Source organism: Amphiura filiformis, chromosome 15 (genome assembly GCF_039555335.1).
Source record: "Amphiura filiformis chromosome 15, Afil_fr2py, whole genome shotgun sequence".
NCBI classification, from domain to species: domain Eukaryota; kingdom Metazoa; phylum Echinodermata; class Ophiuroidea; order Amphilepidida; family Amphiuridae; genus Amphiura; species Amphiura filiformis.
In genome coordinates, this window is record NC_092642.1 from 20,156,681 (window position 1) to 20,181,763 (window position 25,083).

Consider the following 25,083-nt stretch of genomic DNA (forward strand, 5'->3'; position numbering starts at 1 on the left):
GAGTATCAAATATCAACCTTATTACAACACCAATCATGCTGATTGGCTTGAATGGAATGCATTATTAAAGCTACACTTCACAGCCTAGCTGGAATACAATTTCCCATTTTCGATTACATGTAGTACGATCCCTGATACTAGTAATGCTGTATGAAATCATACACTCTAGAAATCAACAAACCTGTTTATGATTGTACAAGGTACAAGCAGCTTGGTTTGTTATTTTATCTATTTTTCAACTGCAAAATATGAATTTAAATACTATGATCAGCTCGTAATTAGCAAGAATTACTTGGCTTTCTTTACTGCGCTAGTCAATAAAGTCCCAACTTGCACTTGTGTAAATTCACAAAGTCAGTTACGCAAAGTGCAGTTTGCATCTTTTGGTGCTTCGCCCAGCTATGTGTACGCCATTCTAATTTCTATATCAATCATTCCACGATGTAATGAGTCCGCCTTTTACGAGCTGATTAATATTAGAGTGTTAGCAATATCCTCATGACATGACAGTCGGTTCGTTCCAATGAGGTTGAATCAAAGAGAATTAACTCTGCCATGATGGAGGCTATGAAAATGGTCATAGATGGTCATTTTCACGGTAAAGGGTTTGGATTTTTAACATTTTGATCCGTAGTGTTCTAATAAAGCCACACAATTCCATGATTTTTGGCCACATAAGTCATCTAGTTAGCAGCTACCTTGGGAAGCATAATCATCTTCGGGAGTTACTGCGTTTAGTTTTAGCAGGCTTAAATGTACCTAATATTGCCATTTTGAAAAACTATAAAAAACAGTAACATTTTTGTAAAACCCTGTGTTTTCTTCAGTTAGTTCATGGATAATTTTTCTTATCCTGAAGGTACGGCCATATGTTCAGTAAACACTGCCACATTAGATTTAATTGTGAACAGCGCTGTATTTTTGAGAACCGGACTTGAGATTTGTCGTTTCGAGGCTTCATTTTCCGTTAACAATTGTTAACAAACTTTGTGGGTATAGCTTTGGTTCATAATTCTTGGTTATTTCTTCACTTCTTCTTGATTCATAACAGTTGATATCTTAACTTGAAATGGGTAACAAAAATTAGTCGATTTGCAAGCTTTTAAAATTTTTATAAAATCTTGACTTCAAAGAGTCGATTTTCCGTTAACTTTTTTGAAGCCTCCGAAACAAACTGTTCAGCAAGCTTGGGCAAATATAAATAAAAGAGCTCATCCAATCTATTTATCAAAATGTAGCAAAGTAGATCCTCAAGTCACTTGTTTTTAAATCGTAGAGATATATATCATCGTTTGAAAATGGGACCCAATACAAACTTTCCGTTAACAATTGAAGCCTCCGAAACAAATGAAGCCTCCGAAACAACAATAAGGTTAATTATCATCTATACATATCTAAATTGGTGTGTTCCATATTGATATCTGCATTGTAATTGTTACATGATATGTGCAGAATGTCATAAATTTAAAAAAAAATTGATATTATGGTTAATGTTTGAAAAATATACTGATACCCAAGAAAGTCCGTTTCTGAGGCTTCACATGCAAATAACACCATACTTAACAAATGGGTGAAAAAATTACCATGTTATAAATCTACAATATCTGCCGCATAGAATCATTGATTCAATACACACAAGAAAATAACAGCTTAGATGATCCCAACAGTGTTGTTTTCAAAAAAACTACTTTTGCAATGTTTAACCATTGTTAACATGAAGCCTCCGAAACAAAAAAAATGATTTACTGTGATAATTTAATTTTTGTCACAACTGAAATTCAATACTTAGAAGCAAAGCATGAAAATTGGTAATTGTGATATTTTTTACCTATTTTTTCATGTCAACTTGTAGTAGTTTGCCAAATATTTCACTTTTATGATCACCTGTGTTGTTAACTGAAGCCTCCGAAACACAAATCGCTTGAATTGCCAATTCTAAAAAATAACTCCAATTTCTGTGAAACTTGGCTGGGAGGTTCCTTTCATCAAGTAGTATTTGTACATGAAGTTAGACATTCAAATTATTTTAGGAACCCAATTAAAACTTAAAAAATATGTTTAAGGTTGGGAAATTTCCATTGCAAATGACCCTTGATGTTAAAAATGTTCAAAATTGCAATTACAAACATAGCAAAACATGGTATAAAATTTAACTTATATCTGTTGACTTACTTTGGAATGGGATTTCACATGTATTCCAGCTTTCATGTCATAATTTTCTGAGCTTATGTAAAATACATTTTTCTTAGATTTTAACCAAAATGTTATGGAAATGTCAAATTTTTTATCAGAAATCAAAAGGTTTAAGCCTTGAAACATTATTTTACTGGAATTTAAGTTGCTTCTATGCATGATTACAGTAAACAGAAACATATTTAAGTGGTTTGAAATTTTGACCCTAAAAATCAAAAGTTACACCCTTTACTGTGAAAATGACCAGATACTAAACTGCTATGATGGAGGCAACTTAAAATGTACCTCTAGATTTATATTTTGCTATACACCTGGCAAACTTTGATTCAAATTGTGGTTGTTTGCATTCTTCTTGTAAAGTGTTGCGCCAAAATTCTCCCTATAAAGGCCCTATTTTGAATTTACCGTCACTCATCGTGAGTTGCCGTTAGTTGTCGCTGAGAATCCGTCAGCGACCGCAGACGGCCGAAATTATTCGTCGGGAAATTTTCAACATGTTGAAAATTTTGTGACGCCAAAAAGGTAGTTGTGATTCCGTCCCCCGTTCGCCGCCCCCCGCACGCCGCGTGGCTTTGACGCATCTACCCCGTGGGAAGCCGTCTCTAGTCGCTTTGAGGTCGTCACAATTTAGATGGTAGTCGTTGTCAACGACCATAAAAAAGACTTGATTAATTTTACAATCCTACAAATGCATTATATCTATCTCATGAATCGCACAAAAAGTTTAAAATCGTTGACCATCGTGTAAAAATCGTAACCCATCGCTGACCACCGTTTCAATGCCGCAGGTACTCGCAAACGATACTCGCAAACAATATCCGTCACTCTCCGGACAAAATTCGCAAGTCACTGTCGCACCAAGATCGTTACAATTTCGTTGCTTGCCGCAACGTGTCGTCAGGGCTCAAGATGTGCCGTCGCCTGCCGTTGGTTATTCGTCAATGGACGTTGACAACGACTACCAACGAAATTGTGACGACATCAAAACGACTAGAGACGGCTTCCCACGGTATGGAAACGTCAAAGAAATGAGGGCTGCGGTCTCCAACGAAATTTGAACGGAATCACAACTACTTTTTTTTCGTCACAAAATTTTCAACATGTTGAAAATTTCCCGACGAATAATTTCGGTCGTCTGCGGTTCGCTGACGGATTCGTCAGCGACAACTAACGGCAACCCACGATGAGTGGCGGTAAATTCAAAATTGCAATTCGCAGCTTAACGTCGCTTGCCGTTCACCCCTATTCGTCACTGTGTGACCGGGCCTTTAAAGTTCTTGCAATTTAAAATCAACATAATGTTGTTAAACTGATTTATGGATCCAATTTTAGTTCCAGAAACAAAATACACTTGCTTCAATTATACAAGTTTGGTCATTGCTAAATGCTAATATTAAAGCAAATTGCATCATACATGTACCTATCAACCACGTGGAACAAACAGATCTATAAAATGACCTTAACCCAGAGTTGCCAATTAAAACGCCTATTTGGGCTACTTGTAATGATTATTTAAAAATACAAACATAACAAGTTGCCTTTTTTTTTACTCTCATTTTTATTTTATTCTTAATCATGACCACAAATAAATAAGCATGGAAACTCAGGAGCAAATGAATAATAATTGTTCCTTAACTTGGTGTCTTTCCATTGTTGGACATCCGGTTGGACACTACATTTTGACCATGAAACCAAAGTATTGATGAAACCTTGCCAACACACACAAACTAATAATCACAAGTTGTTTTGTATTGTGCAACAGGTCTGGAAAAGCCTTGCTCACATCCCAAAACACGAGTTATGGTGGTGAACATCGTTTATGTGGGGGCGGTGTGTAAAGGTGCAACCCTGAACCAATAATTGAGTCATGGTTCCCTGATTCTTTTCTTTAAACGACTTTGTTCATTATCTGAGTTTATTTTATCAAAGGCCAAGACAAGAGCTTTCAAAGACCAGGGATATCCATGATAACAAAGTTTGCAGTTCTTTGCATGTATTTCTAGGTTAGGTATTTACCTAGGTGGGTTTACACCCACCTAGGTATTCTTTTTTAGTCCATTCCTTCCGCTGGCAACAGAGACTCAGAGAGGGTTAAAGTAAGAAACCCAAGTTGATGTCATGGAAAATTGTTTTGCCTTTGTTTACTAGAGGCTGTTCCTCTGTGGTAATAGTGTGTGTTAGAACCTGTGAGGGTTAATATTGTGGGCAGTCTCCGTGGGACTTGCAAAGAAAGTTTAGTAAAACCATAAATAACTGATGGCACCTCTGGGATAGCTGCTATGAGGAAAGTGGAATTTGTTTTTGTAATTCTTTAACATGTCTAACATCTGATGTTTGTTTGCAGCAGCTATTATCATGATGATGCTCAAATTGTTGAGCCGATTCAAGTGATTTAATGCTTGTGGGTGACAGTTTGGAATTATGTGCTGTGGTCCAGCTTTCTGAAAATAAGGACAAAATAACTTGTTGCAAGTATTTGTTCTTTGCTGTAGCTACTTCAATAGCTTTTCAGTCAGTGCCCCAAACATTTGTAGATTGGTTTTTGATTTGGTTTCTAAAATTTAAAGATGTCTTTTCCAAAATTGCACATATTTGCTAACAAATCACGGCTTTGCAGCAATTGCAGGCATACTTGTAGTATGTCTTTTTGAATTTGTACTCATTTTGTGGGACAGGGACAAATAGCATAATTTTGAGGTTTACTAAATACTTGCTAGCCCAGCCAGGGTACAATGACATGAACGATCTAGACCCAGGGTCTTTGATGTGAAAATAATGGCATATCCAGTGGAGTAGTTTTCACTTGGAAAATGTGTTTATACCCTCTATATCACTGAATCATGAAAAAAATAATAATACAAATTCATGTAGGCCTATACAAAATGTCCCAATTGAAAAATCGTGTACAGATAGGCCTAATACTGATATCAGAGACATGGCACACTAATTACCTAGGTGGGTTTACACAAACCTAGGTATTAGAATCAGTCGTGTTGTACTTCCGCTGGCAACGGAGACTCACCTATCATGGCCCAGTTCTTGAACCCCAATATATTTGTATATTCATTGAATAACCTTTGACAAATTTGGGTACAAAAAAACTCATACTCTGTAACAAATTCAAAATGCTATGTCACTTGCACATATAATCATGGAAGTATACTATATAGTGAGCATGGTCAGAACAGAGATCAAAAGTAGAATCAGACTTGCAGCTGGAAGTTGATTCCCAATTGGGTAATAAAACCACCCCTTGCTGCAACCCAGTCACAACTCTAATTTCACTGACCTCCAAGCAGGTGATGTCAGCCACTTACTCCGATTTCACCATTCAGAAGTTCACTGGCGGTTGTCATGGTTGTTGTGGATATTATAATAATGTGCAGATGATGAGCATTGATCATGTTGATTACCTAGCTGGGGATTTACAACCCCCCCCCACCGAGCTAGGTACTGTTTTGCTATTCGATCTTTCTTACCTATCTGGGGGGTTTACAACCCCCCGAGCTAGGTACTGTTTTGCTATCCAATCTTTCTTTTTTCTTCTTCTTTCTGACAATAACTTCAAATTGCTTCTCCTCCTACATGTAATTGAGGTCAAAGGTCATTAAGAGGGCATTTCCGGTATTTAACCAAATACCTTCAAACTGCTTCTTCTGTCACATATTATATATAGTACAATGATGTCATTTGCATGCATCGGCTATACCACACGCCTATAACTTGCATACAGAATTGGGGTCAAAGGTCATTAAGGGGGTAAAATCTTACAATTGTATTATCTGGATATCTGTAAGGGGTATGGGGCTCAAAGTCGGTGACGACAAATCTCATGACCAGGGGTTTGTAGGGGTCAGGGCAAAGGTCATGCAGATGTGAAATTTTAGAAATGCATTTCCTGTACATCTGTAAGGAGTACGGCGCTCAAACTTGGTGACAACAAACTTAATGATCAGGGGAACATTTTGGGTCAAAGGTTATCTGGGGTTAAATCTTAGAATTCACTTTCTGGATACCTGCAAGGGGTATGGGGCTCAAATTCAGTGACAACAAATCTCATGATCAGGGAACATTTTGCAGGGGTCAGGTCAAAGGTCGTATAGAGGTCAAATCTTAAAATGTCTTTTCTGGACATCTGTAAGGGTACAGGACTCAAACTCGGTGACAACAAACTTGATGACCACGGAAACATTTTTGAACATTTTGCAGGGGTCATCTGGGGTCAAATTTTAAAATTGCATTTTCTGGACATCCGTAAGGAGAAAGGGACTCAAACTCGGCGACAACAAACAACATGACCAGGGGAAAATTTTTGGAAAATTTTGCAGGGGTCAGATACCTCCACAACACCAACACACCCCACCTAGGTTTGTGGTCTATGACCATCATTTGCCTCTAGTTGTTTTTGGATTTGAACAAAAGTCAAATTTGATCAAACAGAGATGGTATCCATACATGCAATGTGGGGGTGTCTTTGTAAATTTTGTAGTCAAAGGTCATTGGAAGTCTACAATAGACATGTATGCAAATGATGGCCCTACATGTACATTTACAATATATTGTACACTGTAGGCTACATCGTTGAGGCTATATTCAGAGTGTTACGGTTTTGAGTGGTGGGACAGACTGATAATTATGTAGACCCCCCAATTGTATTGCAATGTTTAAACTAATAATACATCACAATTAACTAGGCTACATTTTTATTTCCACATGTTGCAACCACACGCTATGTGCATGCAATATGTTACACATATTTTGACCCAGCTAGGAATTTGTTAAAAATTTATGAAATGAAGATAATTATATAAATTGGAAATTTATTTCTACATTTTAATGTTTTTAAATTTACCTTAATTATAGGGGCCTATACCTTAACTTTGTCTGAATTTATTTGTTCATTCGCATTGAAAAGGGGGCGATTAGAGATCATTTGAAAAATTATCAAGTTATAGCGTATTATCGTATTACATGTAGGTCCAAACTTGTAGACCCTTCCTATAGCTTGGTTGGTATATGAAAAACACAAATAAACATGTTGTGTGGTGTAAGTGAGCACACTGTTTCACAATAAAAGTACAACAGGATGCATACATTCGTAGCATCATATCTTTCTTATGCATAAGCAGATTGAGATTACGATGATATGAATTGGTGCTGTATGATCTGGAAGTAGGTCAGGAAATAGGATTTAGCAAGATGAACCTACAGATAACAAATAGTCCATAAGATAAGATTTTTTTTTTGTCTGAAGTTGCATATTTTTATTATTTTTCAAAAGGGTAAAAATGGTTAAAAGATTAGAATAATATGTTTATTGTTTTTGAAACAATCCATTGTCATAGTGCAAAACAGCAAAAATTTCCTTGTCAATTGTCTCCGATTTGTAGAATTGTGGTCACGTCTTGATACAAACACTAATATTTCTCAGATATCTGCAGTCAAAATAGTATCTGCACCAGATTAGCACATAAATTACAATTCCTCCAAAATATAATTTCAACATTTAAAATTATTTATTTACCAAATTATGTTCTGGGAATAAAAACAACAGCACTACCAGGCCACAACTTTGGCCGGTCTGGTGGTAAAATTGAACAGTGTTTTTCCTTTCACATGTAAACTAATTTCTAAATAGAACAGTGAACAATTGAACATGTTACTCTAAAAAATTTCAACATTTAAAATTATTGATAACCAAATAAGTCCAAATCTGGGAATAAAAACAACAGCACTGCCAGGTCATCTTGCTGCAAAACACGCCGGACCTCCACAACTTTGGCCGGTCTGGCAGTAAAATTGAACTGTGTTTTTCCTTTTCACCTGTAAACTACATGTAATTTCTAAACAGAACAGTGAACATGTATAGTTTCCAAATATGATCGGAATAGGGCCTATGCTATGCCACCACCCATATCCGAAATAGAAGTACATAATGTACTTGATCATGATGTCAAGCATTCAATATTTCACCATCAGCTTATTCTTCTGAATGTAAACACTTTAAATTTGTCAATTAAATTTCCCTTCTGCCGAGTTAGTTTGCTATTTTTAACATTCCATTTGACACTACCCTGGGTATTATTGCTCTTGCCGTACCAGGGTTTGATCGATAATTATATAATAGCGCTATATTCTACCCTTGCCTCTGCCTGCAATCACTCAGCTAGGGGGAAACATGATGTGCGGATATGTAGTGGGGTATTTTTCTATCCTATACATGAACCGTATGTACACAAAGTATAAATAATATTTACTGGCAGCTCTTACTCAGCTGTTTGGTAGAGTCATGTGATTATTATTCATACAGAAATAAATATCAACATGATATGGTTGCATTATAATTTTAACTGATACTGCTCATTTGTGCTTAGCAAAATAATTTTTATGAGTTCAATGGTTAATAAAAGTGCAAACTGAAAATGAAATTAAAATTTGATGTCCACAAATAAATATTTATTGGTGCTCTTTAATTTGACCTAGTACATGATGTGGGAGGGGGGGGTATTTAGAAATAAAAGTTAATGCACCACTGCAGTTTTTCTTTGAATACAGGCTGAATATTGCAAAATCTTGTATGCACAGGCAAAATCTTACATGTAGGCCTACAGAACCAATGTTACATGCATCTGTGCATGTAAGGCACCTCTAAATCGAACCCTGGGGTGGGTGTTAATATCTGGTGAACATTTAGAAGCCTTTTTGTTAGCTTCCATAAAGTAAATTGTGAGCCAATGTTATTTTTAAAAACAAAAGGCAAAATATACAAATAGAAAGTATAAAATCAAGAGGTTAATTTACATCCATTTGAGATCCACAGACTTCAGTAAAACTTGTACATGTTCATGTGTATGTGAATCCTTTCCCTCAGTTTTTAAATGAGATAGGGCCTACTACAGTATTTTAAAAGTGCTTCTACCTTTAAGTGAATATCATCAAAGGGATCTCTGCTACTGTAACAGAATTATTCATGTGATTGCTAAAATACTGGTGATCAGTAAGGTTCAATATAGTGAACACCACTTATATTAGCATTTGACCATGAATGAACTGTTGGTATAATTCTGTTATCATGGTAATGTTAACAGTTCAAGGTAGAGAGAACTGGAGCAGTGATTCATTTAATAACATATGAATTGGGGCACACTACATGGGATACTAAATCTGCATTAATGTGGACTTCCAGAATCCAGATCAATGTGGACTAATGCTGGTTTCATACTTTCTGCAGCTTGCCGCTGAGCGGCATGACGCTTCATCATGCTGCTTGTACTTTTCTGCAAGCGGAGTGGCAGCGGCATGACTCTGAAAGCCACTTTTGCCGCTCAGCACCGCTCCAAAATCGTCTTTTGTTCTCTTCTCACCGCTCTGAGTTGATTTGAATTCAACTCCCAGTGGTGCTGCCGTGGCGGTGGAGTGATCAATATATCAGCTTGCCGGTGGTCACCGCTAGCATTTCTGGTGCAACTGCGCAGTGATAGTAAAATCATCTCCAGAGCGGCAAGCGGCAGGAAAGTATGAAACCAGCATTACACAGTCACAGTGACAGTCAAATTTCATGCATTAACAGTGCTACGGCATTCAAAGTAACTGTTTCGCGTTTAAATACACATCATCAAAGCATGCCTTGCGCATGTTTTGAGAGGTGTCTGTCAATTGTGTGGGTAAGGTGCCATATTTGGCTATTCCAGTTGAAATCCACACCCCCCCCCCAGATCTATGGAAAACATGACCTTAAACTTCCATGGAGGCTGTGTAGATTTCAAATGGAGTCACCCACTCAGGTAACCCCCATTTGAATTTCACACTCACTGTGAGGAAGATGACAGTCTTGTCTTCAATAAGGGGTGTATGGATTTCAACTGGAATAGCCCATTATCTCAGCTTTCCCTGCCTTCCCTCCCATCCCTGATTCTATATATTGTCATTCTAGTTCAACATGATTCATTAACTTCATGGCACCTGTATAATTACCGGATTATTTACGTTTAGCAGGGATGCGAGAAACATCCCTGCTTTTAGTAACAGGTTTGATTTGAATAATTGACGAAAAAGAGGCGATGCAACACGTAGTGATTTTTCTCGCTTCCTCTAGAATATGGGTAATAAAAAAACTCCTGAGGGGCTCACAATTTTATTGCAAGGTGGTTGAAGGTATCGGAATAGGATGCATAGCTTTGCAATAACTATGTTCCTCCCTCTCTCTTGCCACCCTTCCCACTCCCAAAGACAGGTGCTCCTGGATTTCTTGGAGGGCCACGCCCAACATGCCTATCAACATCATATTCATAAGGAATACTTGGACTGCCTGACCAGTAGCAATTTGAATTATTTGAAGACATGATAGAATGGAATGGTAGACTGCAGATCCGTCGGATAACGCTTTTTCAATGGGAAATGAACTTTGCTGCTTGGATGATGTCACAATGTGGTTAGCCTTTATTCTGTATTGAAAAGCGTGTTCCGACGGATCTGCACTCGACCGGCCTCTGAACATAACAATTTTTTTATGCATCTTTAGAATATGTTTTAATTGTACCACCATTAACCTGATGTATTCTTTTCATTTTTCTCCCTGCTGTTATTTTCTTTGTACAGTGTGAAGGCAATCGAGAGTGACCGTAAAGATGATGATACACAATGGTTGACCTACTGGGTAGTATACAGCGCCTTCAGCTTGTTTGAATTCTTCACTGATCTCTTCCTGTCATGGTTCCCATTCTATTATCTTGCTAAGGTAAACTATGGTGTCTTTTTACCTGCCACAAGTCAGTTCACCTTTTCACTACTATATCACAAAACCCTGTACACAAATTTAACCCTAACTATGCACACATTGATGCTAACATCATCACTACATATTTGCAGTTATGATGTGCTCATGTAACATATTTAGGGTAAAATTGAAAAAAAAATGTACATGAAAAAGCCAAAGGGATGCACATGTGGACATTTTGGAGTTGGATGCTACTCAGCAATATGCAGTGATCTCAACAATATAAAGTAAATTTTTTATTACTTCTGTGGTCCGCTGGTGATCGCGTAAAAATGGCTAGGTCTCCTCCCCTTCTACACGCGGACAAACCAACGGGTAAACCGTCTTGTTGTCAAAACCGTTGATTAGCCAATCAGCATAATTATCACCTCATGTTTATGCTCATGTACGCTCTGCGCACAGCACAGTCCACAGAAGTAATAAAAATTTAACTTTAAACCATTGGCGCTCTTAAACACATCTTTACACCAAGAAAGTAACAGCCAAGATTTTCAGGTAGGTAAATAGTAATCAGGGGTATGAGAGTTCCTCTCAGCTGATTTCATGTTTTCTTTTATTTTCAGCCCATATTTGGCATATTTTTACCCAAATTAATTTTTTTAAAGTTATTTTCCTCTTTTTTTAGTCAGTAGCCTCTCACACCCCTGAGTAATTAGCCAAAGGATAGATCCCATCTTTGTTCAAAACTGCTGGATGTGACTGTGAGGAAGTTGTATCACATAATTTAATTAGCTGATATCATAACATTTACTGGATCAGGATTCAAAATCATAATAGTCGGCTTGTTTTATCCTGATGATAACAAATTACATAATTCAGTATTACTCATTACTGGTGCCATGCCATCCATTTATTCAAGATTACCAAGCCCACAATCTTGTAGCCCAATTGGACGACTTGGTGTTTCTTTTTGGGGAGTAAGTTTTCGAAACCGAAATCTGTTTCCAAAATGTGCCCTAAAATTTGAAAAAGTGAACCCACAATACTTGTCTATTATTTCTGTTCAAAATTAAGGTAAATTTGTCCAACTTTGGAAAATTGTTGCAAATATTGCCAAAAACAAAGTACACAATTGTGAAAAAACACCCCATCTCTAAAGCAGTTTTCTGACATTTTGTGACCCAAAATTATACCAAAAAGCCTGAAAATGAACCAACAAAATTTTGTGGCATATACCTGTGAAGTCATGTTTCCCCCATGTGATTTGAGCTTATACTTTTTTGGTAACCTTGATTAGTGACAAGATTTCAAATATTGTGTAACTGTTTACCAGTTTAGTTTTACATTATATTATACAATTTCGAGATGTCTGTGACCCCATACTTTCGAAGAAATTTTCACATTTTGAGGTGAAAGTTATCTAAGCATCACAGTGCATGTTGCTCCTTCACGCTCAACTATTTACACTGGGGTAGTTGTAAATCTAGTAACGTATCGAAACGTATGGAAACGGGTGGAAATGGATGAAAAAGGATGGAAATGGGTAAAACGGATGGAAATGGGTAAGAATGGATGGAAACGGGTCAAAATATTCCAACATGGATCGAAATTGATGCAAAGGTACTCGCAAAAAAAAAGCGTACAAAATATTAAAAGCGAAGAAATGTTCAAATCACCGGTAGCGGCGCATAGGGAGAGCACGTCACCCAAGCAGTACAGAGCATTGAGCCCTAAGTTTATGCATCCAGTAATTGTAGCTAATTGCATGGAGGAGAGTGTGTGGATTGTGACCGGAGGATTTTCATTAATATGCAAAAGTTTGTTTTGGTTTATAGTGGGTTAAGGTCACCGAGGTCATCATTTTATGATTTTAGACTTGGGCGGTAAAATAATGCGTGGGGTCTATTAAGTAATGTCATTGAGAAAAATGAAGAAGAACTGTTTATTTAATTAATTGATATCTTTTAATATTAATATCTAAACATCAATACAAATCAATTTATTTATTCTTAATTAAAGAAGAATTGCTCTTTGTTTCTTTCCTTCTTGCGTTAATTGATTAATTAAAAGAAAATTGATTCTTTCTTTCTTTCTTTCTATTTTAATAACATAAAAGTGTCTTATTGTTCTTTTTTCCTTCCATTATTTGAATTTTATTTGCATGAAAAGAAAAAGCAAGAAAGAAAGAAATTCAAAAATAGGGGAAGACAAGAAAACAAATGAAGACACAGGATAAGAAAAGAAAAGAACACGAAAAATGAAAGACAAAATACCAAATATAAGAAAAAAGACACGAAAAGAAAGAGAAAGAAAGAAAAAGGAAAGGCAAAAAAAAGAAAAAGCAATAAGAATAAAAATTTAATGAGAGAGAGAGAGAGAGAGAGAGAATGAGAAAGAAATTATTACCCCACCCCCATGAAAGAAAGAAAGAAAAAAAAAAGAAAGAAAAAAAAAAAGAAAGAAAGAAAGAAAAAAAGAAAGAAAGAAAGAAAAAAAGAAAGAAATAAAGAAAGAAAGAAAGAAAGAAAAAAAAGAAAGAAAGAAAGAAAGAAAGAAATAAAGAAAGAAAGAAAGAAAGAAAAAAAGAAAAGAAAAAAGAAATAAAGAAAGAAATAAATAAATAGAAAAAAGACAAGGAAGGAAAAGGAAAAGAGAAGAAAGAAATAAAGAAATAAAAAATGAAAGAAAGAAAGAAAGAAAAGAAAAGGAAAGAAAGAAAGAAAGAAAGAAAGAAAGAAAGAAAGAAAGAAAGAAAGAAAGAAAGAAAGAAAGAAGAGAAAGAAAGAAAGAAAAAAAAAGAAGGAAAGAAATAAAGAAAGAAAGAAAGAAAGAATGAAATAAAGAAAGAAATAAAGAAAGAAAAAATAAAGAAACAAAGAAAGAAAAAAAGAAAGAAAGAAAGTGTATTGAATTAAATAATTAAATGAAGTTGAAGAAACTTGGTAGTGTTTCCATGCCGCTGAAAGCATGCGAGAAGCTAAATTGGTATCACGAATCACGTATCGCCTAGCACTAGTGGTGAAGTCTTCGGAGACGAGCTCTGTATTTTGACCGATGGGTGAAACACATTTTGACGAATTTAGCTCTTATTGTACTCATTTTGAGATGTTCGAGTCATATTTTGTTTTATTCCGACCCATTTTCATCCTTTTCGATCCATTCCTGTCCTATTTCCATCCATTTCCATCCATTTCCATACGTTTCCATACGTTTCCATACGTTTCCATACGTTACTAGATTTACAGATACCCATTTACACTGTACAGAAATCTTGATAAATATTTAGTACAAAATGTTGAACAGGTCTTATGATATTGTTTCTAACTGGGAAGTCAAGCTTAACGTGCATTGACCCGATGAGGCATTTCATGACCATGTATGCAATACAATTTGAGTATACCACACTGACCAGCCTGCTATGTATAATTTTATTAGCTTTATTTTATGCATCATCAATCAGGGCCATTGATTAAGTATTGTAATTTATAAGCCAGGTGAGTCATGTACATTATATTGTATTTGATCCAGATTTCATCCAATTATGCTTTAAAAAATTTACAAGTGCAATTTTGGTTTTAAAGCATCTGTGAAATATGAGGGCGAAACATATGCAACATAATTTTGCATTTCCAGCACCAATTTGCCTGGTAATGACATAGCCATCCAACTTCTACTATCCCCCAAATAATCTGTATTTCCCTAAGGCAAAAGCCATTTTACAGTATAACCAGGGTGACTTAAGTAGCGATTGCTATTATCATGGATTAAGCGTGATTTCCTCTTTCAACTTTCCCCAATGGTATGCACTTGAGAACAACTATTGACCTTATAATCACTCCGCTTCACTGCTGAAAATTTCACATTAATACTCCTATAAATTTGTTCACTCTTCTATAAAAAAAAAAAGGTTATTAATTTTTTTTTAAATTTTCTCTATGCTCAAAGCTAGAAATCATATTGTTATTATTTTAATATAATACATTGGTTAATAAATTTAAACACAGATTTGATTAGATTCCATTACACAGTGTATCGCGCAATCAGGTGAATGAATGAAAACATGATGAAGACCTTTTCAAATCAAAACTCTGTAACCATTACCAATAAAATAGAATACAATACAATAAAATAAAGTAACCAGTTATTTTATACGTATTCCTTTTTTCTTTTTTTTTTTGATTTTAATGGCTCTAAACAGCATTGCAGTTTCTTTCATTCATGATAATATAAACAGCTACACATTGAAGACTATGGGTTAAAAATATTTTTGCTTGCTTTAAATTGTGTGCGGTTCTGACATTAGCCATGAAAATAAAACTCCACAAAAATGTTCCACTAGATGCAGTAGTACCATATGTGCACATCATATTCAAATCATAGGTAATTGTCGAAATTTAGTGAACAACAAAGCATGACTAGTAATTAATATGTATAATTACCCCACCCCTGTCCTTAAATTATAATGATAATAATATTAATAAGAACAATTAATAATAATAGTAATAATAGTAATATTGCTGAAAAATTACAGAGAATGCACCGGTAAATGCACCGGTAAATGCACACAATACCAGAAGAATTGAATGAATCAGAAGTTTTTTGTTTTCTTGAACATAGATTTACAAAATATGTTGCAAAATGCTGAAACTGTACATAGGTGTTACTGTTAGGCTCCCAAATGCACAGTAATTGTAGGTATTGCAGCATACAGACACAAATCTACATGTTAGTAATGTTGGCGATCTTTGCAATCAATACAGACTGAAAATGATTGTTACCATCAATTTTGACGTTGATTGAAAAATTACTGATTCTTTAATTTATGCAATGTAGGATTCTCTTCATATAAAAAAAGTGCTAAATCACGATGTACAAATTAGGCATAAATTTTTTTTTTACATAAGCTGTATTAAAATCGCGAATGAATTTTATAAATTTTAAATTTTTAAAAAATTTTTGCAAAAAAATAATCTTTGAAGTAAGTCTAGGGTCGGGCCTTTTTTTAGGGTCGGTTGGGTTACGCCAATCAAACAATTTTTTTAGGCCTTATGGATAACTAGTTATGTTGCATTTTCATGTATGCGTCTTGTCCATAATCACGGGAAACATCTCTCCATCTTGTCTATAATCACCGGAAACTGCAGGGCAACAATCATTTTGAAACAGCCTGTATCAATCATGCAGCTGTACATTTTAAGTTTCCTACAACAGTGGATAATCCGATATCCATGTATTCAAGACAAGTGTAAGTGCAAGCAAGCTGTGATAATCGAAGCAATTTACTAACCAGTGCACACACACAGAAATATGGCTATTAAAGCTGTGTATCTGTGCAAGCAGCGGCGCCTCTAAATTGACTACTTCTCATAATCATTCATGAGAGATGCATTAGATATTTATAGAGATGGTTCTGATTTCATTTCATTTTTATAGTGGAAAGTTACACGCTGAAAATATGAGGTTACAGGCAATTTGTTTGAAGTCAAGAATCATAATCCCAATTTTGTTTTAGCTTCCATTATGCTGTGCAACAAAATGATGAAGTGTAGTTATTTTACTATGCATGCAAAAGCGGGTGTCTACAAAACTAAGACCTAAGACCCAAAAACTAAGACCTACAAAACTAAGACCTACAAAACTAAGACCCTGTCTACAAAACTAAGACCTACAAAACTAAGACCTACAAAACTAAGACCTACAAAACTAAGACCTACAAAACTAAGACCTACAAAACTAAGACCCTGTCTACAAAACTAAGACCTACAAAACTAAGACCTGTGACCATTATGATCAACTCAAAAATTGGTGCTGCATGGTTTAATAATTTGTTATGATTTAATTACATGGCATTTTTCTCTTTGATATTGAGATTTTTCACTGAAACTGGGGATACTTTTCTGGTGAAATATGGTATTAAAAAACCCAACATAGCTTGACACAATGAACATTCTAGTACAATCACAGTACAGTCTATGGTACAGTGTGCTTTTTGACATGAGAGAAAGTGACACCACCTGTGTAGGTGCTAATTGACAACCAAGGGTAGGCCTACTTCCAGATAAGGGACTAGTAAAATTGGACATTGGGGGATCAAATCTTGTGCGTTTCACCATGGAAGTAATGGTTTCACCATGCATAGCTTTGATCTGATCTGGTGTGTAAAACACTTGCCTCATTTGTTTTTTTGAATATCAAACATGACTGGATGCTACAAATTAATTGTGAAGGGTCTATTGTGAGCCAGGGGGGCACTTCAATATGAAATGGATATAGGTGTATAGGGCTGGCACTTTTGCAATAAGGGGCATTCGGCGAGAGCAAAATGTAAAAAATATGGGGTCATTGGGTGAGAGCATGATTTTTGGCATTCAGTGAGAGCAAAATGAACAAAATATGGGGTCATTGGTCACGATGAGAAAATGACCTTTTTTTAAAATGGAATCTTTGGGTGAGAGCCGAAACAGCGCCACAGAAACCTCGAAAATCGAATTTCTAGTTCTAAATGGCTTCAAATTTCTTTGTTTTTTAAAATAAGTAACAAAATCAGTGATAAATGAAATTTGCTGTTCAAATTGAACTTGTAGGGTCTTTGGGTGACAGATCAAATGGAAAAATAGGGGGTCTTCGGGTGACAGAGCATGTGTTTGTAAAAAAAAATGGGGGCTTTGGGTGACAGCGATGCTGAAAAAGGGGGTCTTAACAGCCCTACATACGCGTCACCTCCAAAGTTCAAGTGCCCCCCCCCCCGGATTGTGAGCCACAATAATGACAATAGTGCATTGGTTGAGCTTTATTAAATTATATTTAACCATCTTTCTAGAGTCTATGATTTAACAGTTGGCTTGACATTAATGCACAAATCAATTGTAGTCCCGGCCCCCAGGGGCCGGGATAGCGAGGACCTACCGGGGACTTGGTCGGGATGTAACAGCTTAATGTGTCCCCGCAGTGCGGGGACGTAGTGGGGGAGTGTACGGGGATGTAATGCCTCTCAAACAGGCCGATCTACCCGGGAGTGTACCGGGACGTAATAGAAGAGTACTCACAACTGTGCCGGGTCGTATGCGGGGGAAACATTCGTCTGTTCTAGCGATTTACCTGGGGAATACACATTTCTCGATACTTATGTTTTGAGCTCGTGAAATACAGGGATCGCCATTTGGTTCATTTCCTATCAAAATAGGAGCACTGATTCATGTGGTTTTGTATTTCGGACAGTGGCAGACAACACAGCCAGGGTTGCTATAGTAGGCCTATGATTTTTTCGTATTTCGTACGGAGGAAATGGTCAAGAATACGGTATAATGGATTTTTGTCTTTAACCTTAAGTACGGCAGTTTTTCAAAAAGTTCGATATGCATTAAAAATAAAGCCTAAGCTATTCAGAGATTTTTACTGCTCGTATTTGGCGAAATACAGACCTGCACTGTCCCCCAGTCCCGCATTCCATGCGAAGTTTTAAAAAACGGGACGTGCCATATTTCCGTCATTAATGAAAAATATTAATGTGCATGCACAATCCGAAAACAATGTCGGAAACCGATCTTATAGGCCTAATTTTTTGCACAAATAGAGCTACATGTATAATGCATGTTTATAAATGAAAAATATTAATGTGCATGCAAAATCTGAAAGTCAGGAAAAAATATGTTGGAAACTGACCATCTTGTAGGCCTACATGTATTAAATAATTTGTTTTATTTGTATTTTATGTGTATTTTTTATTAATCATCTAACTGCTACATATTAATTAAAGAATGAGCCTATACTAGATGATTTCCGTTATTATTTTTCATTAACCATCTTAATGCTACGATAGGCAATGTCTTCTAAAGGTATTTAGTTTTAAACTATGTAGCTATATGGTGAAAGAATATTTAAGCTATAAGATGGTTTCAGAAATCATTTTTGCTCATGACTTTGGCACATTGATATTTTTCTTAAACCATAAATAAATAAAGAACTCCATTTCGATTTTTGAGGCCACATACCAATTGCCAAATCAATGATGACTGTTCACGATATTAAACTGGTGCTGATATGGTGAAATTTCTATGCACTCGAATAGTAAACAGGTTGGCGTAAACCCACATTTATCCGTCATTTGAGTGCTGGTTCTATCATTTCTATACAGACAATTTAAGTAGTGTTAAAAAGATTTTGATCATCAACGATAGACGCAATAGCCTATATGTGGTGCGAAGAACTATGGCCATCGGCAGCTCGACGCAATCACAAGATTAAGAGCCTGTCCCGGACCCTTAGGGCCGGGAGTATCTTGAGGACTTGAACATGGTGCCCGGGGCTAGGGGCGGGACTTGGCCGGGATGTACCCGGGATGTACACGAAAATAGTGCCCCACCCTCATGGGGGACTAAGCCGGGACTGTACATGTTTGTAACAGTTTCCAAAATTACATCCCCGGGTAGGTCCCCGCTATCCCCGGCCCCTGGGGGGCCGGGACTACAATTGATTTGTGCATAATATCTATCTTATAAATGGTTTAATTACATACACTTCACCCCTTTTATTACTGTTAAATCCTAAGGTTAAATAGCTTACTTGAACTTCACCAAATGTTCTCTATAAATGACTCCCACATGACCTCTGACACATTACTGTGTCCAACTTCTCAAAGAAAACTAGCTACGGTCTCTGCAACCTCACATACAGGCCCGTACAGAGTGGGGGCGAAGACCCGCGAACCCTAGCCCATTTCAAATTTAATTACCCGGAAATATTACACAATTTTCAATAAATTTTGGCATAGGCGTCATATACCCCAAATCATGAACTTTTTGTAAAAATTGTCTAAAATAAAAAGTACCAATAGCCTTTTAGCCAGAATGAAGATTTTCTTCTGAAAGGTCTGCATTTGAAAAATCTACACCCGCCCCCTATCTGCAAAATCATGCTGGCTACAGGGCTGTCCACTAAAGACCAAACATCTTTCCCGGGTCTTTGTGCCCCCTTATTAAAATATATGATGGGGAGTCCCTTATCCTATAGTCTATTTGCTGCCACGCCATAGCACTGACCAAGGTCAATAAAATGACCATCTATTCCTTATACACTAGGATCCACAACATGCTCATTTATCAGGGCACAGTTGTTTAAGCCCAATACATTTGTGCATTCATTGATAACCTTTGAAAATTTGGGTACAAAAACTCATACTCTCCAACTTGAGGTCAAATTTTGCACTGTGATTGTTTTATTGAGGTTACTGAACAATGCCATTGGGATGAGGTCATTGTGGTGAAATTGGGGGTGAAGTATGTTCTACAATTACACCATTTAATGCAAAAGCCAACTGTTCTAGTAAGCTGGTACTATTTGGGCTCAATGGTGTTATAATTGAGTAGTAATAATAATTAATTATTGAGTGAAGTAATTGGCAATAATTGAGTAATGACGAGAACTGTCATAAAAGATTCACATTCAATCATTATGGTCACGCTTCTTAGTTTTGTAGGTCTTGTACATGTAGACAGGGTCTTAATTTTGTAGGTCTTAGTTTTGTAGGTCTTAGTTTTGTAGGTCTTAGTTTTGTAGGTCTTAGTTTTGTAGGTCTTAGTTTTGTAGGTCTTAGTTTTGTAGGTCTTAGTTTTGTAGGTCTTAGTTTTGTAGGTCTTAGTTTTGTAGATAGGGTCTTAGTTTTTGGGTCTTAGGTCTTAGGTCTTAGTTTTGTAGACACCCTGCATATCCAGCTCAGTTTGCTTGATGGCTATGCCACAGTGACCTACAGTGAACTACAGTAAATTAATAGATGATGTCAGTTTGAAAATCCCAAGTTTGCCAAGATTCTTTTAAGATACCAGCTGTACACAGGTGATATATTTTGAATAGTAATTGCTTCCTAGTGATTTAACTTCCACTCTAAATTAGGCTGAGAAAATTAGATAACATTTGTACAGTTTGCATAATTGATGGATTTATAAATATAATGATTACCAATTGATTGACAAGAAACCTTGTGAAGACAACTAAATCATCATCCCCAATGTTGAAACCGCCTTAACCCCATGAGAACTACCTGCCGATTGGTCAAAAAGAAGTTTTCATTATCAATTGGACCAATCAGCAACATTGTTAGAATAATTACACCACACCCAAAAATTGGTGAATTATTTTCAAAGCTCCATTCTGATTGGTGATTAAAGTGAAGATATCATGTAATTGACCAATCAGAGGCAATGTTAGATCGGCAGGTAGTGCTCAGGGGTTATACATGTAGGACAAAAAATGGCCTACATGTATACTCTCTATATTTTGTGGCATGCTTTGCCAATGATGACAAGGATTTAGCTTCATAGGTAGAGTGATGTATAAAATGAAGTATTCCATGTACTAGACAGAGATAATGCTAGTAGACATCTATTATGTAATAAATCTTCAGATAATGTAAACCCTGATAGAAGAAATCACCATAAATAAACTTACACATTTGTGTACATGTATTTATGCAGACGTGTGAGGCCAAGCATCCCAACTTGAATTCATTGTGTCAACAATTCAATTGAAGACATTGAATATGTCCTGATAATTTAAAACTGTACTTCCATATGATATTAATATGATTACTGCATTTATTATTCATGCACATACACATACAATAAAAACTAGAGCTACTGTGGCTCACGAGCCACGAATGTCAGGCGATGACTTCTGATTGACCTCATTTGACCTTTGACCTCGGGTAAACGTGAGTTGACTACTCATGCTATCTCAAATCAAGGATAATTTGCATCACATTTAAGCCCAATCGGGCCTATTTTAACATTTGACCTCATTTGACCTTTCCTGTCCTGTAACCTTGGATGACCTTTACGGCTTTATACTCCCCAAGTGTCAGGGATCATTTCTGCAAGTTGTTACAGCCTGATCGGAGCAATATTTAATTTGACCTGACCTTTGACCTCAGATGACCTTTATGGTTTCATACTCCCCAAGTCGGGGATCATTTTCCCTAAGTTACAGCCCAATCGGAGCAACTTTAAATTTGACCTGACCTTTGACCTTGCATGACCGTTTTAGTTTTATACTCATGAAGTGTCAGAAATTGGTTTCCTGAGTTACAGGCCAATCGGGCAACTTTAAATTTGACCTGACCTTTGACCTCAGTTGACATTTGCGGTTTTATACTCCTCAAGTGTCAGGGATCATTTACCCCGAGTTACAGCCCAATTGAAGCAACTTAAAATTTGACCTGACCTTTGACCTCACACGACCTTTGCGGTTTTATACTCCCCAATTGTCAGGGATCATTTTTTCCAAGTTACAGCCCGATCGGAGCAACTTAAAATTTGACCTGACCTTTGACCTCGCATGACCTTTGTGGTTTCATACTCCCCAATTGTCAGGGATCATTTTCCGAAGTTACAGCACTATCGGAGCAACTTTAAATTTGACCTGACCTTTGACCTCACATGACCTTTGCGGTTACATACTCCCCAAGTGTCAGGGATCATATCCCCAGAGTTACTGCCCCATCGGAGCAGCTGTAACATTTGACCTTGGATGACCATAGCTGATGTTTCATGATCCCCTTATGATTATTATATATAAGTTTTAGCCCAATCGGACAAATTTCAAAATTTGCCCGCCCCCCCCCCCCCACACACACAAACCCGAGTACTGGTATTCACCATTATTGCTATATAGCATTTACCATATAGCCTTAGTGTGTATGTATTGATTTTCATAAATGCATCATGGGAAGGAATATAATTTGACCACCATCCCCACCGCACAAGCAACTATATAGCATTTATCACATACCTTTAGTGTGTATTTTCATAAATGCATCATGGGATAGCATCATTTGCAAACCTTTAGTGTGTACTTTCATAAATGCATCATGGGATAGCATAATTTCCAAACCTAACAACTCTTACCTCTTATTATCAAAATAGCAGCACAATATTTACTGTTAATTTTCCTGGAAACTTAAAACCACACCAGTAGACATGCCCAAGCATGCAACGAAACTCTATGCTTATCTCTTGTTATCAAATAGCTGTATCCCCGCACAAGGGTGCTGCCTCTAATGATAGCTGCTTCATTACATTTCACGCAAATATTTTCACAAAATGACCCTATTAAGCCTTACATGAACTTTGACCCCAATCTGTGGTACAACTTATTTGAAGCTTGGGCCAGCGGTTCTTGCAGACCATGTTTGGTGGTCATAGCATGTCATTTAAAGGAGCAGTAGCATTTTTAAGATTTTCACAAAATGACCCCTAATAACCCTTACATGACCTTTGACCCCTATCTGTGTAGAAGTTATATTAAGCTTGGGTCAGTGCTTCTTGTGGCCAAGTTTGGTCAACATTGGTCCAAGCGTCTGGCACTAGTAGCAATTTTTGGTTCTACTAAAGAAGAAAGAAAGAACTAGAGCAACTGTGCCCTTTGCAAGGGCACGAGGTAAGTTAGGCTGATGATTGTGACGATCTGATGAAGCAGCAATACTGTGCTGGATAAGATAAGGATCATTGCATTTAAATTTCAGCTCAATTGAAGCATTTTGAAAATTTGACCTTTGACCCCTTTAATGCCCCCTAATAACCTTAAATGAATCTTAAAATGTTTTTAAAATGTTCAGAACATCATAAGGATCATTGCATATAAATTTCAGTTCAATTGCAGCATTTTGAAAAACTTGACCTTTGACCCCTTTATTGACCCCTTAATGACCTTAATTGGATTTTAAAATATTTTTTAAATGTTTAGAATGTCATAAGGATCATTGCATTTAAATTTCAGCTCAATTGGAGCATTTTGAAAAACTTGACCTTTGACCCCTTTATGGCCCCTAAATGACCTTAAATGGATATCAAAATATTTTTGACATGTTTAGAAAGTCATAAGCATCATTGTAATAAAAATTCAGCTCAATTGGAGCATATTTCAGTTAAATGACCTTTTTTGACCCCTGTGACCCCTGGATGACCTTCGACGTTGAAAAACCCCATAACTTTTGTAGCCATCTACCCAATACTGCTTGTGACTGAGTTTGGTCGAAATCCGATCAAGGATGTGGCAGAAGAAGCAAATTGTGAGAAGAAAGAAGAAAGAAAGAAACGCAAACTAGAGCAACTGTGCCCTTTGCAAGGGCACGAGGTAAGTTAGGCGGATGATTGTGACGATCTGATAAAGCAGCAATAGGCCTACTGTGCTGGATAGTATTAATTTTAATAAGACTGTTTCATTAATTGCCATTTTAATATACCTTGATCGTGGAAAGCTGGTATTTTGAAAACTTGACCTTTGACCCCTTAATGACCTTAAATGAATTTCAAAATATTTAAAACATGTTAAGAATGTCATAAGGATCATTGCATTTAAATTTCAGCTCAATTGAAGCATTTTGAAAACTTGACCTTTGACCCCTTTATTGCCCCTTAATGACCTGAAATGAATTTTAAAATATTTTCAACATGTTTAGAATGTCATAAGGCTAATTGCATTTAAATTTCAGCTCAATCAGGGCATTTTGGAAAACTTGACCTTTGACCCCTTCATGGCCCCTTAATGACCTTAAATAAATCTTAAAATGTTTTTAAAATGTTTAGAATGTCATAAGGATCATTGCATATAAATTTCAGCTCAATTGGAGCATTTTAAAAACTTGACCTTTGACCCCTTTATGACCCCTTAATGACATTAAATGAATCTTACATTTTTTTTAAATGTTTAGAATGTCATAAGGATCATTGCATTTAAATTTCAGCTCAATTGGAGCATTTTGAAAAACTTGACCTTTGACCCCTTTATGGCCCCTTAATGACCTTAAATAAATTTAAACATGTTTTAAACATGGTTAGAATGTCATAAGGATCATTGCATTTAAATTTCAGCTCAATCGAGCATTTTCGGTTAAAATGACCTTATTTGACCCTGTGACCCTGGATGACCTCGGACGTTAAACAAATCCATAACTTTTGTAGCCAGCTACCCAATACTGCTTGTGACTGAGTTTGGTCGAAATCCGATCAAGGATGTGGGAGTAGTAGCAAATTGTGAGAAAGAAGAAGAAGAGGAAAGAAAGAAATGGCAAGAAAAAAATAAGTTAGGCTGCACGCCTAACTTAAGAAAGAAATAAGTTAGGCTGCCCGCCTAACTTAAAGAAAGAAAGAAGAAGATTTAGGAGCTTCACAGTATATCAGGCG

At 36.5% G+C, this 25,083-nt stretch overlaps 1 protein-coding gene across 3 annotated transcripts in view; it reads left to right on the plus strand.

Annotated features, from left to right (window-relative positions):
• LOC140171369 (receptor expression-enhancing protein 5-like) overlaps positions 1-25,083 on the plus strand; it is a 59,783-nt gene that overhangs the window by 20,608 nt on the left and 14,092 nt on the right. For all 3 annotated transcript variants that reach the window (XM_072194608.1, XM_072194609.1, XM_072194610.1), the window contains exon 3: positions 10,792-10,930. In XM_072194608.1, the coding sequence (XP_072050709.1) occupies positions 10,792-10,930 (139 nt within the window). The remainder of the gene's footprint in view (positions 1-10,791; positions 10,931-25,083) is intronic.